The sequence below is a fragment of the Cynoglossus semilaevis genome, chromosome 19, assembly GCF_000523025.1.
Source record: "Cynoglossus semilaevis isolate Cse_v1.0 chromosome 19, Cse_v1.0, whole genome shotgun sequence".
NCBI classification, from domain to species: Eukaryota; Metazoa; Chordata; class Actinopteri; order Pleuronectiformes; family Cynoglossidae; genus Cynoglossus; species Cynoglossus semilaevis.
Window position 1 is genome coordinate 4197718 of NC_024325.1, and position 18470 is coordinate 4216187.

The 18470-nt window shown below is 39.0% G+C and overlaps 1 protein-coding gene across 1 annotated transcript; it reads right to left on the minus strand.

Moving 5' to 3' along the window:
- Window positions 1–306: 306 nt before the first annotated feature.
- On the minus strand, window positions 307–17567 carry gusb (glucuronidase, beta). Its single transcript, XM_008332384.3, has 12 exons — window positions 17281–17567; window positions 16034–16219; window positions 15750–15931; window positions 14457–14599; window positions 11037–11224; window positions 6327–6464; window positions 5593–5771; window positions 4840–4986; window positions 2853–2937; window positions 1618–1794; window positions 1398–1533; window positions 307–536 (listed from the first exon to the last, which is right to left on the minus strand). The coding sequence occupies exons 1-12, from the start codon at window positions 17518–17520 to the stop codon at window positions 355–357; spliced, it is 1983 nt and encodes a 660-aa protein (XP_008330606.1). The 5' UTR covers window positions 17521–17567; the 3' UTR covers window positions 307–354.
- Window positions 17568–18470: the final 903 nt, after the last annotated feature.

Here is an 18470-nt window from a genome sequence, read left to right on the forward strand (position 1 = left end):
TGACATTCCGTAGAGAGCATTAAGGCTCACATTCACTCTCCCACTACAGAAGAAATGTCAGATCTTATCATTATTAATTGATTGGATTTTAACATGATCAAAAATACATTCTTCGTATAAAATTACAAATCCCAGTAATTGAAACATTGCAATCTTTTTTTTTTTTATCAGCATTACAATTCTATAATTTTTTCAGAAAACCAAAAAAAAAAAAAAAAAACAGAAATTGCTGTAACACCAAAAATTATTGCAGCATTTCAGATACCCACCACAGTGACGCACGACCAGGTCTAATGCGAGACAATAGTGTAAAACAGGAAGTGATTGTTTTCACAAATAGACACTGCATTTAAATTATGGCTGCCTCGGTTGTAAGTGGGGACATACGCTGTGTTCAGGTATATACTTGGTCCATGATGGTAACATAGTTTGATTTGCCAGGCTCCAGTATCTTTCTCTCAGTATGAAGGCTGCTGCTTTAGGTTGTCTCTGCCGAGTGAAAATGCCCTTCTTGTTCCCCATCACACGAGTGATACCTGCAGGGGAAAGACAGATTGAAAAGAAAATTATTGCTGGGATTGCTGTTTATCAGGTCATTAAAAAAAATTCGAGACCTGAGCGACTGTCACAAAGACTGAAGAAATTGCATGCCGGAATTTGGAGTTAAACATAGACTCTTAAGATTTTACAAAAATAGTTGTGAATTATACAATTGAATTTGTAATTTAGAAAGGTAACGTCAAACTTTTTAAAAAAAAAAAAAAAAAAAAAAAAAATTTATGTAAACAGATGAAAAAAAAACCTTGTTTTTCAACCTTAATTCGCTCCTGAAGGCCAGTCATTCACTTCCTGCCCGCCTCATATTGTTGGCTTGTTCGGCCACTGAGTTATGTTACAACAACCAGGGCAATTTTTGGTTAACACAAATGGTTCAACAAATTTGTAAACCAAATTTGTTGAAAAGGGAGGCGTTCGAGAACCAAGGTTCCATTGTGTGTATATATATATAGAAAAATATTTTTTTCAGCACTCATTTTCTGATCTTCTAGTAGATTTAGATCTACTTTTTGAGCTCCCTTGTCTTAACCAATATTTTGTCTGTACTGAGAAGCGTGTTCGTCGTGTGTTAGTAAATTATATAAATCATTTTTTAATTAAAAAAAAAATATATATAAAAAATATTTTAATTAAGTTAATGTGCATTTTGTCAACTGAATAGTAATTCCACGTATTCTCTTGTTAATGTATTCATAAATCGGACTCTATCCGTAAACAAAAGCAAACGACTGACTGTGACACACAGAGTGTACTGCAGTACAGCGTGAACAGTATCTCTGTAAAGTGAACTCACGCCAGGTGTAGTTTAAGACAGGTTGTGTCTTGCAGTGACAGGTTACCTTGCGCAGTCATGAAATCAGCAAAGTTCCAGATGAGTTCTCCCACTACATACTGCTTCCTCTTCTGGTCAAACACGTTGTGGTAGTTCTGCAGGACGACCTTCTGGTACTCCTCTGTAAACATCATGGGTGGATCCTAGGGGGGGGGGAGGTGGCTGAGAAATTCAGAGACTGGTAATAAACAGAGCTCTTTGTGCGTGCGTGCGTGCGCAGTCCTTACACTGTGAAGACCTGACACTGCATCTGCTCCATATTCACTCTGGATTATAGGTTTCTGGTACCTATTGTACCAATTCTCAAACTGCGTGTTGAGCTGGATGGGGATAACCTCCAAGTGACCTGGATCATGGTACCAGGAGAAGTAACTGTTCACACAGATAATGTCCACAAAGGGAGCCTGGTGACAACGACAAATCCAATCATTTTGATTAGTCACGAAACACATACATCTACTATTATTTGTCTTTCTATTTCAGCAATATACGGAAGAAAATACTTTTTTTTTTTTTTTTTTTGTGGATGTTGATTTATCTGGATTTAATCCTGATTAATCAACAACTACCCTGTGATTTATCAGATTCAAAATGGTAATTGACAGCCATCGTTCCTGCATGTTGTTTCGACCATATTCTGGCAGGTCATTATGAACTGAGACAGTTAGTCAGAGACAGAGAAGAAGAGGAGGGTGTTTGGTTAGGAGAAAACAATGACAATGACAGGGAAAAGTAGAGAAATATCTGATGTGATGGAGAGAAGAAGAGTAGATATTTTGTGTGTGCAGGAGACCAGGTGGAAGGGCAGTAAGGCTAGAAACATTGGAGGAGGCTACAAACTGGTCTATCATGGTTCAGATGGGAAGAGAAATGGAGTAGGGGTGATCCTAAAGGAAGAGCATGTAAGAAATGTGGTAGAGGTGAAACGAGAGTCAGACAGGTTGATGTGTGTGAAGGTAGAAGTAGAAGGATTGATGATGAATGTTGATTTGCAATTTGCAAATAAATACGAAATAGGAGTGATGATGAATGTTGTTATCTTGATTTGCAATTTGCAAATGAATATGATAAACAGATAAAACATCCGTGTGGTCTTTACTAACGTGCTTTTGTTGTATAAAAACCACAATTTCACCCGTTCCTCTGAATACTGGCAGCTCAGCGACAGTTATATACAACATGCGCTTTGCCATGAATTATTATTTAAATTATACGTCTAAAGTTGGCACTTGAAACGCCGTAGGCGTGACAAGAACCGGTTTTACCACGGGAAAAACAAAACAATAAAAACATTTTTTTTTTTTCTCCCTTGTATCCGAAACAAACATAATGCTGTTTTAGCAAAAATGAAGTTGGCTTAATACAAACAAAGTGTAACTGAAAATGTCTAAGCATAAATATCACTTTACTGAACAAACACTGCAGATACTCTGGCACTTGTTTTTTTAAAAAAAAAACTCACCCCTTTGTCTCTGGCATAGTTACTGTTTGTGATATATGTGACGGGACGAGTAGGGTCCAGTGCTTTGGTATGCTTGATCAAGGTCCTAGAAAAACAACATGGGTAAATAAACAGAGGATTACGACAATAGTAATGATGATGACAACAACGTCACCAAATGCAAGTTTGACTATCATTTCTGGTAATGTTAAGGTTATGGCCTTGTTGCAAAGAGAACACACTGAGCTGGAGGCGACAGTGCTACAGAAAGTTTGAATGGGATTGGCAGCAGAAAAGAGAATGTCATGTCGTCATATCAATCAAACCCAGTCTGATAGGCTGTATGATTTTTTTTGTTCATAGAAAATGGACATGATCCAATCTCTCTTGACCTATTTCCCACCAGTTTTGCACGTAAAATTGGAGCGGTGCACGTAATTTGGTACCCAACTTGCACCAGTGCAAGTAGCTTTTTTCTACCGAACCAAACAGCTGAAAAAAAAAAAAAAAATTGAAAAAAAAAAAAAAAGTTTCCACTGTGTTATCTTTTTCTTCCTTGTTTAAGTATTAAACGTCCTTGGCAACCCAGAATTAGCCGACGTGGCGCTAGGGTTACGTTTTCTTTTCACTTCCTTGTATTACATTACGTTTTCCCTGGGAACAAGTTGCTTTCTCCTCCCCGATAATTTGCTGATGATCACGTGACACAAATCATGTGTTCGGGACCCCAAATGTGGTACAAGCCAGTAACATTTTTAGTAACATGTAGAATGTCTTTGTTTTTGTGAATTCATTTGGCCCCACAAAATCATAGCAAGTTTACCACAACAAACGGTATAAAATGTTTTGTGAGAATTTATATAGTATTTTTACTGGTGCAAGTATTTTTTTTATGTGCACCAGTGCATCTTACCAAATACCAAATAATGTAATTCGAGCCCCTACCTATTTCCTGATAATCAGGTTTAAACAAAGCAATTGAGCGGCACCACACTGCAGTGGTTGTCACATGTCTTTAGCTTCCCTGAGCAAATACAACCTTTGTGGCTGTGAAGAATATTCTTTATCAGTGATAATTTAGTAACATTTGTATTCCCAGGCTAGCTCCTCCTCGTCACTGTTAATCTGCTAAACCTGCTTAAATGGTATTGAATGCAGTTCAAAGGTCAGTAGCTTTACATCTAGTCCAGGGGTGTCAAACTAATTTTGATTCAGCGGCCGCATACAACCTAATTAGATGTCAAGTGGGCCGGACCATAACATAATTAAGTATAAATAACGAAGAGTCCATGTTTTTCCCCTTTGTTTTTATGCAAACAAGTACAAGTATATTAGCTATTTATTATTATTTATTCATATTTAATGAAATATAAGTTTTGTGAAAAATATCCTATAATACATGAAGTGTTTTTAATTTTTTTCTTTATTTTTAAAATTCATCACGTGGGCCGGATCAAACACCCCAGTGGGCCGGTTTTGGCCCCCGGGCCATATGTTTGACACCCCTGATCTAGTCACTACAATAATAATGTTTAACAGTCAGGGTTTAGACCAGGGGTATCCTCACTTTGTTGGTTTGGGAGCTACTTTTTTAATTGACCAGACCAAAGAGATCTACCTATATTGATGATATTTAATATATATTTATACCATATGATCTGACGCTTATTATTGTCCCGGTTTGTTGACCTGAAGCCTCAGGCTGTAGCTGCTCTCCAGCTGAGAATGTCTTCAGAAATACTCTTGCTGCATTCCAGACATTGGAGTACAGAGCTAAGTTGTGAGTAAATGACAACACCTTTCCCATACACAACATATACAGCAATGATATATATTTCGTCAGCAAAACTCTTTCTTGTTGCTGTTGCACTTGAAAATGGCCACAAAAATGGCCCGAGGGACTTAAGATTTAACAATCACTAACCTGAGAGACGACTTTGAAAATCACAAAGTTCTCAGCGAGACAAAAAGTGGGTTTGTATTGAAAATAAATAGTGTTAATACTCACATGAAATACAGTTCAGCGGGTGGCATTTCTGAGGCTGGCTCATTAGCTACGGACCACATGACAACAGAGGGATGGTTCTTGTCCCTACGTACGAGCTCATCCATGACATCCAGATGATGAGTGAGTGAGGCGTTTCCAAAACTACGACTGGTTTAGAAAACACAAAAAAAAAAAAAAAAAAAAACACAGAACAAAATGTGTTAGCAAATAGGAGAGGAACTTTTTTTTTTTTTTTTTTTGCGAAGATGCCGTTATTGATTTGTGTGGAAAGTAGGATTTGGTTTTTGAATATTTGAGTTTATAAACAAGACGATACAGTGGCAGCTCAGTTTTCAAACTTAATTTGTTCCTGAAGGCTGTTTGTGAACCGAAAAGTTGTGTTGTGAATATTTCTGAACCCCATGAAAAAAAAACCCCAGCTATGATAGGTATATGTGAACCGAAAAGTTGTGTTGTGAATATTTATTTTTAAGGAACATTCTGAACCCCACGAAAAAAAAAAAAACCCAGCTATGATAGGAATATGAATGGATATGAATGGTACTACTTTACTACTACTTTACTCACTTCAAAACCAAAAACTAAACTTATGTGGTGATGTGCAGTAGTGTGTGTATTACACTTTTCTTATTGCATAAATGTAACTAGCTTAGCATCCTATAATTGTTGATAATAATTGAATGTTTGTTGCAAGTGTTTTTTTACAGCAGTCCTGTAATAAATTGTCACACTCAACGTCACAAGGACACTTACATGTCTTTGATGCCCACTCCTGGACATTCATCTATCACTACGATGCCGTGGCGATCGCACATTTGCAGGATTTCTTCAGCATATGGGTAGTGACTGGTACGGAAAGAGTTGGCTCCAAGCCATTTTAATAAGTTGAAGTCCTTGACGATCAGGGGCCAATCCAAACCTTTGCCTCGGATCTAACTCGTGAGATACAGAGATGGAGTACAGATGCTTTCCATTACTGCATTCCAGACAGGGGCAGAGCACTTCACGTGTATTTTCACAGGTTAATCTGGGATCTTAAAAACATCTTTTCCTAATTTTTTTTTTTTTTATCTCTGCCAATTTTGTGTGAACCTCTTTCAACATCTTGAGAAAAATGGTATACTCAGTTTTTCCACACTAAGGAAAATTAGATACATTTGTTTGTTCCTCTCTTTCTGAAATCTGAGAAAGTTGTTTAAAGTGTCAGTTTAATCTCTAAACTATTTTTTTAAGTTTAGAGATTCCTCAAATTTTAACTCTGACCAATGATTTGTTGTAATGCTCCCTAAATAGTCCGTCTTTAAGAAGACTAATCATTTCAGTAGATCATGGATAAGCCTGGATTAGAAAAAGAAGCAATGTTTCTAAGCACGCAGTATTACCTAAAACATATTTTTTTATGGAAGCTTATACATTTAAAAACTACTTCTCTGTGTTCATGGAGAAAATGAATTAAAAAGCTCTTGCTGCCCTCTAGTGGTACTTACATCAGAGTCCTCGTGTTTGTTGACTCCATGAAAGTAAAAGGGCTTGTTGTTGATGAGAAACTGGGTGCTGGTAACTTCAACAGTGCGGATGCCAATGGGTAGAGCGTACACATCTTCGCCGTCTCCCGTTAAGCGAACCTGAAAGTTGAAGGGAATAATTGTCAATTTCATTTAAACAATAGTTCCTTCCTCTTTTTGCCTTTTGCGACACTTCCTGCAGGACCTAAATCGAAGGCCCTGAGCTCAGCACTTGCAGTGAGTGAGAAAGGTTCTTCTCGACATAGTTTAACTTTTTACTGGTTTGAAATGTCAGCTGCTGCGCCAAGCAACTAGGTTACATGTTTATCACCTAAACACAGCATTAACATTATTTTAAAATGGTACAACAAAATGTTCTGATTTTACAAAACGTGTGCATTAGCTTAAAAATATTGACAGAATAAAACTTTTTGGGAATATGTTTGTTTTTTAGTAGGCCCTACTAAGGTTATTTGATTTTTTATTCTACATCATGGTACATGCTGTGCCATCGGATCGCCAGTATCCCCCATTGTAGCTAACCCGTATATGAAGAGTAGAGCCCCAAAAACTTTCAGAGGCCACTTACCGAGACATTGGTTTAGATATTTGGACGATATCTTGGTCACTATCAGGAAGGGTGAAGTTGAAACCATCTCAATTCAGTGGTTAAAAACATCCAATTCACAAGAGAAGATGTCGGGGAAAACTGTCTACCTTTCCTGGATTGTGTTGTGCACATTGAAAGAAATGGGGAACTCAACCTGGAGGTGTATAGAAAACCTACTCACACCGACCTGTACCTTCGGTTTGATTCGCATCATCCACTCGAACACAAATTGGGGGTGATCCGGACCATTAAGCTACTACTACTATCGCTTATCACCCCAATTGGGGCAGAGGCTGCCAAGGAAGGTCCTCCAAGCACCCCAGTCCTATGCCAGGTGTTCCAACTGCCTTGTGTATCCTGCCTTCTTGTAGTCGGCCTCAAGGTCACAGCGAGAGGTGTTTTCAGGTCTGCATGTTTTCGTTTTCCTTGTGGATTCCACGTGAGGGCTTGGGTCTGGTGGTGTTGGAGATTGCCTTCCGCAGGGTGTGGCCAATCCATCTCCACCGTCTTTGTACTCCACTCAAACTATTGATAGAGGATTTGATGCAGGTACTTATTGACGCACGTTTGTATCTTAAGAGTTGCTGTCTTCAAGGTTATCCATGTGTCAGCTCCAACAGTAAAAGCGACTTCACATAGGAGTTGAAGATTTGTACCTTGATCTTGGTTGTATCCAGACATTTTTAAGTTGGTTGAAGGCTGCTCTTGATTTGCCAATTCTGATCTTCACATCAGTGTCTGTGCCTCCTTTCTCCTTTCTTGAGGACACTGCCGAGATTCATTTCACATCAGTGTCTGTGCCTCCTTTCTTGTTGATGACACTGCCGAGGTTCACGAAGTTATCTACTTCTTCTAGAGGTTCTCCTTCAAGGGTGATAGGCGATTCATTTCTGGCGTTAATTCAAAGGGTCATGGTTTTCTTTTTGTGGATCTTCAGACCCACCTGTGCTGAGTTCTCCGCAACTGCTGTGACCTGTTCTTGCATTTGCTGGTGGGTGTGGGAATGAAGTGCTAGATCGTCGGCGTAGTCTAGATCGTTCAGTTGCTGCCATAGTGTCTATTGTATTCCAATCTGCTCTGCAGAAACAGGATAGGTGACAGCAAACATCCTCGACGGATTCCTGTTCTCACCTGGAAGGCGTCAGCGAGCTGCTGGTCTTAACCGCAGACCACTTTGCATGTCATTCCCTCATACAAGTTCCGGATGATGTTAGTAATCTCGTCTGGGACTCCAAAATGTCTCAGCAGCTTCCACAATGTTCCTTTATCCGCTCTATCAAATGCTTTTTTGTAATCAATAAAGTTGACGTAGAGGGGAGAGTTCCACTCCAAGGACTGCTCCATGATGATCCTCAAAGTGGCAATTTGATCTGTGCATTTGACCGTTCCCTCCGGAAGCCAGACTGCTGGTCTTGGACCAGGGGGTCAACTGCAACTTTCATTTTGTTGAGGAGGATTCTGTTGAAAACCTGTTTGGTATGGATAGCAGTGTTATCCCGCTGCAGTTGCTGCATTTGCTGAGGTTTTCTTACTTTGGTTTGATGAGGTAACCTTCTTTCCATTCTGTGGGAATCTGTTCCTCCTGCCAGATTTTCTCGAAGAGCAGGTAGAATACCTCTGTCATTCCATCTACGTCTGCTTTCAAGACCTCTGCTGGTATGTTGTCGGGTCTGGCGGCCTTCCTATTCTTCAGTTGTTTAATGGCCGAGCATATCTCCTCCTTGGTGGGTTCATCACAGTATATGGGTAGATCGTTGTCTGCTGGAGGTATCCCTGGAGGGTTCTGGGGGGGTTGTTGGTTGGGCAGCTCTGCGAAGTGTTCCATCCACTGTTTCTTTTGTCCTTCCTCTTCCAAGATGCGGTTTCCTTGCTTATCTTTCACTGGTCTTTCAGGTCTTCCAAATTTCCCAGACAATTTCCTAGTGATAGTGGCGCTTTGGCTCAGAGGCAATGTCTCTGTCATTGGTGTGGAACCCCAGGGTTCACCTCCTGGGCAAGTTCGAATCCCGGTTAGGGCGGTTAATACCTTCCAGTGGACTCACCACCTGCAGGAAGGTTTGGGGGGTTGGTACGGTGCAATGTGATTTGGGTGGAGACTGCTGCCCCCGCGACCCGGTAATGGATAAGCGGATAAAAATAAATAAATGGATGGATGGATGGATGGATGAATTTCCAAGTGATGTTGTAGAGATCCTGCAGGTTGCCTTGGAAAGCTGCCTCTTCTGCCTCAGCAGCCAGCAAATCGATGTGCCTTGTCCGCCCTAATACTTAAATTGGCACACCGACTGGCCTAACTGGACGCCTGTTGCGCCCTTGCTTTATCTGTTCTAGTGCGGCTGTTGTTGAGGGCAGCTTTTCTTACTTTCCTCATCTGGGTCTTCTTCAGGGGCTCCACCGATATCCATTCCTTGTGGTTGTCCTGAGATCCAGAACTTCCTGGCAGGCTGTTGTCATTGTTACTCTCACCGCCTTCCAGCTCTCAACAATAGGCTCTTGATCTATAAGCTCATGCAGCACTCGGTACTTGTTTCTAAGCACCAGTCTGAACCCTAGTGTTTTTCCTGTTGCTTGAGAAGGCTGGTGCTGTATTTCTAGCAGTGCCCTGCCTCTCCTGTCCACATTCTCTTCAGTCCTAACTTTAAGTGGGCCACCCTGTCCACATTCTCTTCAGTCCTAACTGGACCAGTACAAAGTGATGATCTGAAGCAAAATCTGCTTCTCTCCCTGTGCAAACATCTTGTAGGGATCTCCTGGATTTCTGTGTGATGCGCACATGGTCTATCTGGTTCTTGGTAGATAGGTTAGGACATGTCACTTGTGGATTCTCTGGTGAGGAAAGATGCTGCTGCCTATAACCAGGTAACTCGTATCCCACAAGTTGGCGAACCTCTTTCTGTCGTCGTTCATGTCGCCTAAACCTTGTCGTCCCATGACCTCTTCGTAGGCTGTGTTGTCGCAGCCAATCTTTGCGTTGAAATCGCCAAAAAAAAGAAAAGAAGTTTTTTTCTTCTTCAGTGCTGTCATTGATTGGAGCATGGCATTGCACTAAGTTCATATTAATTCACCTTTTCTTGGTCTTGAAAGTTTCTTAGATGCAGTCCATGGGCCTCCCAACCAATGAGTGATCTTTGAGCAGTCCTCAAAAGCATGAGGACAACTCCGTGCGTGCAATGAGCCCAAAACATTTCCTCAGAATCAGAAGGGAAAAGAAGGGAACACAAACACATACACACAGCACTCCAAAACTGTGGCTATCCAAATTGGGCATTTGCTAAAACAGCCATGTTAGTTGATGCCTAAAAGAGGAATAACATTGTCCCATCCCATATGTGGCAGGAGTTTCAGAGAATCTCAGGGGGATCTTTAATGCCCAGTGGATTTCAAGCCCAGCAACACCCTGAGGCAGAGACTTGTCCACCCTAAGGACAAGATTCCCAGACACAAAGCAATGAGGTGTATGCAGTACAATGCAATGAGAATGCTCTGTCCTGTACACTGGGGAAACAAAGCGGCCATTACACAAATGTATGCCTCAACACAGGATGGCCACAACATCAGGCCAGGACTCAGCAATCCACCTCCACTTGAAGAAGAAGGGGCACTCCTTTGTTCATTCTGGTCAGAGAGTTCAGATGGTTTGAGAGAGGAGTAAAAGAAGCCATCCACATCCTGAGAGAGGAGTAAAAGAAGCCATCCACGTCAAACTAGAAAGACCATCTTTGAACGGAGGAGGGGGTCTCAGACATACCTCCATTCAGGTAACTCCAACAACCCCCACACTCAGAGGTCAGGGAGGGGGAACGATCCACCATAGGAGCCAACGAATCACATGATTATATTGTTTGGGCCCATGACTAATTTACTCAACACCACACCCCCTTTGGGGTGGAAAAATACCTGAAAACTCCCCACCATGAAACTAGAACTGAAGAAGCCTCTTGGATGAGAGGCAAAATGTCTTCAACTTGCTTGAGGTGAGGTCCAGTTGCCTACTTTAAAACTGCTTTTGAGAAAAGGATGGTTCAATTCATTAGGTGTTGAGACAATGAAATATATCATAATTGTACTTTGTGACCTCTAACCTCCAAGGTATAAAGATAAGCTGGTTTTTCGTGCATCAGGTACGGCCACCACAGGTTGACATCCACCACTCTGAGCACTCCTTCCTGCTCTGTGGAGGAGGCAACACACTCTCCATCGTTGTTCATCAAAGTGACCTTCAGGCTGACTGTGATAGCTCCTTGGACTGATACTTTGTAGTGCACGAATCCTAAACAGAGACATTAGGCACAAAACCTTGTTTAATAAAATAATCTTTGTCTCCAGGAATATTTTATAAAGTTTTTTTTTTTCATTTGAATTGTTGTTGAAACATATGGAAAATAAAACTAAAACAGAGAGGAATTATGTCACTAATAAATAAACCCTGATAGACTGATATATATAGATAGATAGATGATAGATGGAACTTTATTAATCCCTCGGGAGTTCCCTTTGGGAAATCTAGGCTCCGGCAGCATTACAACACCAAAACAACAGTAAAAACACAAATAACACAAATAAGTAAAATACAATAATTTCATCAAAATACAACCAAAATACAAACTGAGTAGCAGCACACTGTTGAGAAGTCTGAACAGTGGATGTTAGTAGATTAATAGTAGTAGTAAATTATAAATTTATTAAAAAATGTATCAATCTAGTAGATAAATTATAAAATAAATATAATTTAATTAATTAATTAAATTATATATATATATATATAAAATCAATAATTAACACATACAGTTGAAAGTTATAGTATGTGAACCCTTTGGGTTATTTGGATTTCTGCATAAATTGATCATTGATAATATATGTTCTGATCTTCATCTAAGTCACATCACTAGTTTACTTAAACTAATACAGCACAAAAAAAATTGTATTTATTTAGGATTTTATTGAACACAACATGTTGACATTACTATTATATTTCAACAAACCATTGTTTTTGTATTTTATATTCTATTATAAGTATATGTTATATATGTATATACATATGCTCACACAATGCTGATGTATGTGTATGTCTGTACATGTGTATGCATATTTAGATGTATTTGTGTAGGTATATATATATGTATGTGTGTGCATACATACATATATATACAGTATATAGTGCATATATGTGGATGTGGGCGTATGTACATGTGTATGTACAATAATCACCTACTAAATTACTACTAACACTATTTATCTACTTGTACTAACCTACTAATCTAATTTACTAACATCCACTCTTAAGGTTTCCAATATTCATTGAAAGTGAGCTGCTACTCTTGTTTGTATCTTATTGTACTTTATTTTATTGTGGTTACGCCCCACAGGTGGGCTGTGAGTTGGAAGAAAAGTTCTGGAATGAGCTGGATTGGGTGATAGAGAGCATCCCCGGGGGGAGAGAGTGGTGATTGGAGCAGACTTTAATGGTCATGTAAGGGAAGGGAACAGAGGTGATGAGGAAGTGATGGGTAAGTTTGGTGTTAGGGAGAGAAACTTGGAAGGACAGGTGGTGGTAGATTTTGCAAAGAGAATGGAAATGGCTGTGGTAAACACATATTTCCAAAAGAAAGAGGAACACAGGGTGACTGACAAGAGTGGAGGCAGGTCCACACAGATAGATTATATTCTATGTAGAAGAGGTAATCTGAGGGAGATTAGAGACTGTAAGGTGGTGGCAGGTGAGAGTGTAGTCAAACAACATTGGATGGTAGTGTGGAAGATGACGAAGAGGAAAGAGGCCAAGGCCAAACAAAAGGCATATTAGGAGTTGTATGAGAGTTTGGACACAAAGGAAGGAGAAAAGGAATTTAGTGTAGATTGGCGAGACAGAGAAATCAAGCTGGTTAGGATGTGCAGCAGGTGAGGTTGATTAAGGACAGAGATGGGAATGTAATCACAAGTGAGGAGAGAAGTGTGCTGAGAAGATGGAAGGAGTACTTTGAGGAGTTGTTGAATGAGGAAAATGAAAGGGAACACATGAATGAGGAGCCAGAAACTATCAGGAAGAAGGTAGATCAGGTTAGAAAGGATGAAGTTAGAAAAGCCCTGAAGAGGATGAAGAGTGGAAAGTCAGTTGGTCCCGATGACAAGCATGGGAATGCTTAGGAGAAGTGGTGGTAGATTTCCTGACTGGGTTGTTCAATAGAATTTTAAAGACTGAGTGGAGGAAAAGTGTTCTGGTGCCAATTAATAAGAAGGGTGATGTGCAGAGTTGTAACAACTACAGAGGGATAAAGTTGATGAGCCATACAATAAAGATTTGAAGTGGCAGAGAAGTATGTTAGTTTGGTGCAGGAGAGAGACCAGCCATGATGTATGGTTTAGAGACACTAGCAATAGGCAGAAGACAGGAGGAGGAGCTGGAGGTGACAGAGTTAAAGATGCTAAGATTCTCTTTAGGAGTGACAAGAATGGACAGGAACAGGAATGAGGTCATTAGAGGGACAACACAGACAGGAAGGTTTGGAGAAAAAGCTAGAGAAGCCAGATTGAGATGGTTTGGACATGTGCGGAGGAGGGACAGTGAATACACTGGTAGAAGAATGCTAGAGATGGAGCTACCAGGTAGGAGACAGATGCAGTGAGGGAGGACATGAAGATAGTTGGAGTCAGAGTAGAAGATGCAGAGAACAAGGAAGATGGAAAACAATGATTCGCTGTGGCAACCCCTGAAAAAGGGACAAGCCGAAAAAAGAAGAAGAAACGATCGAAACCACACAGCAACATGTGATATTTGCAGAGCTGAAAATCAGATGTAACCGTCTCTTCATACAATACTACTAACTTAAACATAAAAAGCGTCACATCAAAGAAGACGTGAATGGTTAAACATAAAAAGCGCCACATCAAAGAAGACGTGAATGCACCATGGGACAGTAAGACGTAAAGAGCCACCGGAAGTCACTTCTGGAGTTGTTCCAAAAAGAAGGTAAACTCCCAAGAATATGGCTGAACTGAAACAGTTTTGCACAGAGGAATGGTCCAAAATTCCTCCTGACCGTTGTGCAGGTCTGATCTGCTACTACAGGAAACATTTGGTTGCTGCCAAAGGAGGGTCAACCAGTTATCAAATCCAAAGGTTCAGATACTTTTTCCACCCTGCACTGTGAACGTTTACTTGTTGTGTTCAATAATAACATGAAAACGTATACTGTATATGTTTTGTGCAGTATTGGCTGAAGTTTGTCTAGTGATGTGACTTTTGTTCACATACTTTTTCTTGCAACTGTACACACACACACACATATATACACATATACGTGTGTGTTAATTGAACCTCGAAAAAACTTACTTTAAACTTGGTGAAACGTATTTACAAATGATGTTAGTCTGATAATAAAAATAAACGTGAATTGGAGGGTTGGTTGTACTGACAAACTAATGTGAAGTTGAAAAGATCTGTTTAGCCCTCAAAGATTGTGAAATATTAACAAACAATTAAAACCAAAGGATCGTATATTTACCAATGTTGTCTGAGAAGTCAGTCACAACAGTGATGTCATCAACGTATGCTGTAGGCGTAGTGTAGAGCAGTACAGGCCGATGAAGACCAGCATAGTTGAAGAAATCAAAGTAGGTATTTTGTACAAAATATCCATTAGGATACCTGTTGAGAAAGTACATTAAAATGGCATATTAAACTGGTGACTGTAATTTTGACGAAAAGCAAAACAAAAGGAACAAAACCATCCATCGCATTAACATTAAAAGTGCTAAAGATGCTACCGTCAATAACAAATTATAATAATTATAATTTAGCATAAGAGTTTGATCAGTATACGTATCAAAATAAAATACTGTGGCATTATTTTATGTTTTAAGTCTTTTGGACAATCTTTTATAATATATTTAAAAAAAAAACTGTTGTCCAGCAATTTACATTTCTTAAATGTCAGAGTGAGCTTCTACAGAGCAATTTACATTTCTTAAATGTCAGAGTGGCACAACCATAAATAATGGACATTTATCTTGAAGTGAATAGACAACAGCAGTACACAGAAAGTTGCATCAACCAGAGGACTCTAAGTGACCCTTGGGCTAAAATGTTTGTAGAGCTCTGTCAAATGCAAATAAAAAAAAAACTACTTTCAACTCATATGTAGGCTGTTATGCTTTACATGTCAAGTGGTACAACCAATATAAAAGTAGAAAAAATGATTTTAGCATAAACATTTTTTTTCCAAAGATGATCTGTTTAAACTTCATGACAATAGTAGAAGCTAATGCTAGCATCCAAACAGCAGTCTGTTTAATTAGAGATTAGATGCAATTGTCCAGTGGCACAACCAGTTTAAACAATAAATAAAAAGTAAAAGTGACCAAATGGTTTCTTAATGTAATGTGTGGAGTTATATTATTTAATACAGTATGTATTGTGTATTTGTATAATTATTTCAATGTAAATTTGGATGCTAACAATACTCAAAACCCAAACTACAGAATGCAAAACCCTAAATAATAATAAAAAAAAGCAAAAACATTGTGGCAAAATACTATTTTAAAAAAAAAAAAAAAAAGGAATATATATATAAATATTTGGTTGCAGGTGCATTATTATTATTTAAAAATTAGTTAAAACTGTTATTTAATAAATGAGACTTAAAACATATTGTCCTGAACTCAACATTAATTAAAATTTATTTTGAACATACCAGTACTTTTAAAAATTTTTTAGAAGCTTTATTTGTCATTGGCAAATATATTGAGAGCAAGTAAACTTAAAGTGCATTTCATAAAAAATCTGAAGAAAAAGTTACATGGTGGGATCATCCATGTGTTGGATGGTTCCTGGAGGGAGAGTCTCCAGAGTCAGAGTGTTGTTGACAGCAATGGTGATCCTGCATGGTCTAGTCGGGTCCTTGCGAATTAAACCGCCTATTTCAGCCTCAAAAGGAAGGTGACCACCAATGTGTTCAGCCACTTGTACACCATTCACCCACTGTGAAGACAAAGTGTGGCTTTGTAGCTTATTGCAATACAGTACCGTATGTAAGAATATTGCTTTACAACATAATAATATAGCTTGTATTGTGTCACTCACCACTATTGAATAATAGTGAGCACTTCCTACTCTGAGCACCACTCTGATTTCTTTATTTTGAATCCAGCTTGCAGGGACCACCACCTCTCGCTCATACCACACCCAACCAAGGAAATCTCTCAGTGAAGAATCCTGGGTGATGTCATTGTAGCTCGCAGGGACAGGCATGTCAATCACTGGGCCATTCTAGAGTAAAATAAAATAGAAGGTGTCAAAACCTGGAATGATGTTACAACAGTTTTTTTTTTGGAGGTTTTTTTCAATCCATCTTCATCTTATCCTATTTCTTCCTTTTAACTACATCTTCTTCTAACCAACCATAATACATGCATCCTTTTTCCTCCAGTCTTGTGGCTCCAACTCAGAAATTCTTTGTCCAACATATAGTGCATTTTCACACTACAGTACATCTGCCATCTACTGTACAACACCTTTCAATTTTGCACTACCTATAAAAAGGCTTTAAGTTTATCTAAAATTCTCAGCCCCCCCCCCAAAAAAAATGTGATATTGAGAATGTTAATAATATTATTTATCATATCCCCCCCCCCCCCAAAAAAAAAATTTGATATTAAAAATGTTAATATTATTATTTATCATGTTTAAATACAACTTTACAGGACTTTTTCTTAGGTTTAACTAACAGCCTGTTCTGCTGGAATATTTTTAAAGTCAGCAAACCCCACAAAAACTAGGTACACAGTCAGTGCCAGGAGCTTGTTCACTGATAACACAGTGTATTTGACTTAACCCACTGTGGGTTAAGTCAAATACACTGTGTCATCAGTTAACATTGTAACAGTGTGCCACTCCATACCAGACATTTCAGCTGTCAGACCTCATGCAATGTCCATAATCATAATCACAATTCTTTGCACAGTGCACACATTATCATATAATTTTTAAAACGTCTATTTAAATGTCTTTTTTTAATTTAGACCCAGAACTAGTGGATGGGAGTATGTTAACTAAGGGGGTATCATGTTTAGATGAAGCAAGGCTTTGGATTAAATTAGACTGTATTGATCCACACTGGAGAAATGTACATGTTGTAACACAAAAGTGGCACAAAACCCGCCTTTTTATCTGAAGCACAACATCGGTTTTCTATTAGTTTGGACTTTTCTATTAACCGCAATGTAAATCTACCTCGCTGCACTTTTAATAGCAGCTCACTATTAAAGACCATTCATTCTACTAAAAAACAAACAAACAAACAAAGCAAGTCGTTCTTAAAACATCTCCACCTCTGACAGACGACTTTTGAACCAGGCCTTCTCGAAGCCCAGGCTCCGGGACGGCGACTTGTCAGCCCGGAAGACCCACAGTCCGCTCAAGTGCTTCACGTCTCTGGACGTAGACTCCCGGGGGAAGAGCATTCCTCCGCTGAGCGGACACACCGTTCCTAACACAGAGAACAGACACACAGCAGCGAACATAAAGGGTTGTGCAGGCGCACGCACCCTATCCAAACCCCGGCTATCCATCAGAATACTTGCCAGAGCTCCGTCTGGTCGTGTGTGTGTAGAACACACCCCTTAATCATGTGAATTGTTGGCGTCACGTGACCGAGCACTCACTTTGTGGCCGTTGTTCCCTGCTACTGTCGTAAAATGTTCTACGCTCAACAATATTATTACACCGTTAAAAAATGTGACAATGACCACACACACCGACTAATGTTGAATATGCTTTATTCTGGGTGTATCAAATCTATCGTTTTTTCGTTGGAATTTTTTATTCTTAGGTTTACTATTTGGCTACTTCACCAATGGATAACATGCTGTTTTGTAGGTTTTGGTTAATTAAAATATTTGGGTCATTCTTAATATTTTCTTTTTAAAAGGTTTGCGGTGGCAACCTCTGAAAAAAGGGACAAAGCTGAAAGGAAAAGAAGAAGAAGATTTAATTCTGACACTCGATTATTTTATTGGCTATTTTACTTTTTTCTTGTTATGTTTTTGGCAATCCAAAATAGCAAAATATGCTCACTGTAAGTGATTTATTTTAGGCTACATTACCATTTTGCATTTACGTATTGTTAACTTTTTTTGCATTTTTCTTTTTTTTCCCTTTTTTTTTTGCTTAAGATCCTTAACTGTTTTACATTCTGGGCGGAAATGAACTATTTTTACATGCAAAAGAGTTTGAAGTTGAAGTTTTTTTTTAGAAACTCTCCACACATTCTACCAGCCATCACCAAGATGAACAGTAATGGCTAAACTCCACTAACTCTAGGAAGAGTTCAGTTAAAAATGTTGCATTTCAGTTGCAAATTAAAATAGGTAAATAAGTAAATACTGTCTAAGTATACACATTCAAAAAAACTCAGCTTCAGAAACTACAGAAACGTCATACTGAAAATGCATCTTTAACACAGGTCAGTGGAGAATATTAATATTTATTGTATGTATTGTCGTGGTAAGGTTTTACCACC

Coding starts and splice junctions, on each gene's coding strand:
- gusb (XM_008332384.3), bottom strand. CDS start 17,520: ATGGATAGCCGGGGTTTGGATAGGGTGCGTGCGCCTGCACAACCCTTT. Junction 16,220..17,280: donor TCAAAAGTCGTCTGTCAGAG/GTGGAGATGTTT, acceptor ATTTTACTCTAG/AATGGCCCAGTGATTGACAT. Junction 5,772..6,326: donor ACAAACACGAGGACTCTGAT/GTAAGTACCACT, acceptor CTCACGAGTTAG/ATCCGAGGCAAAGGTTTGGA.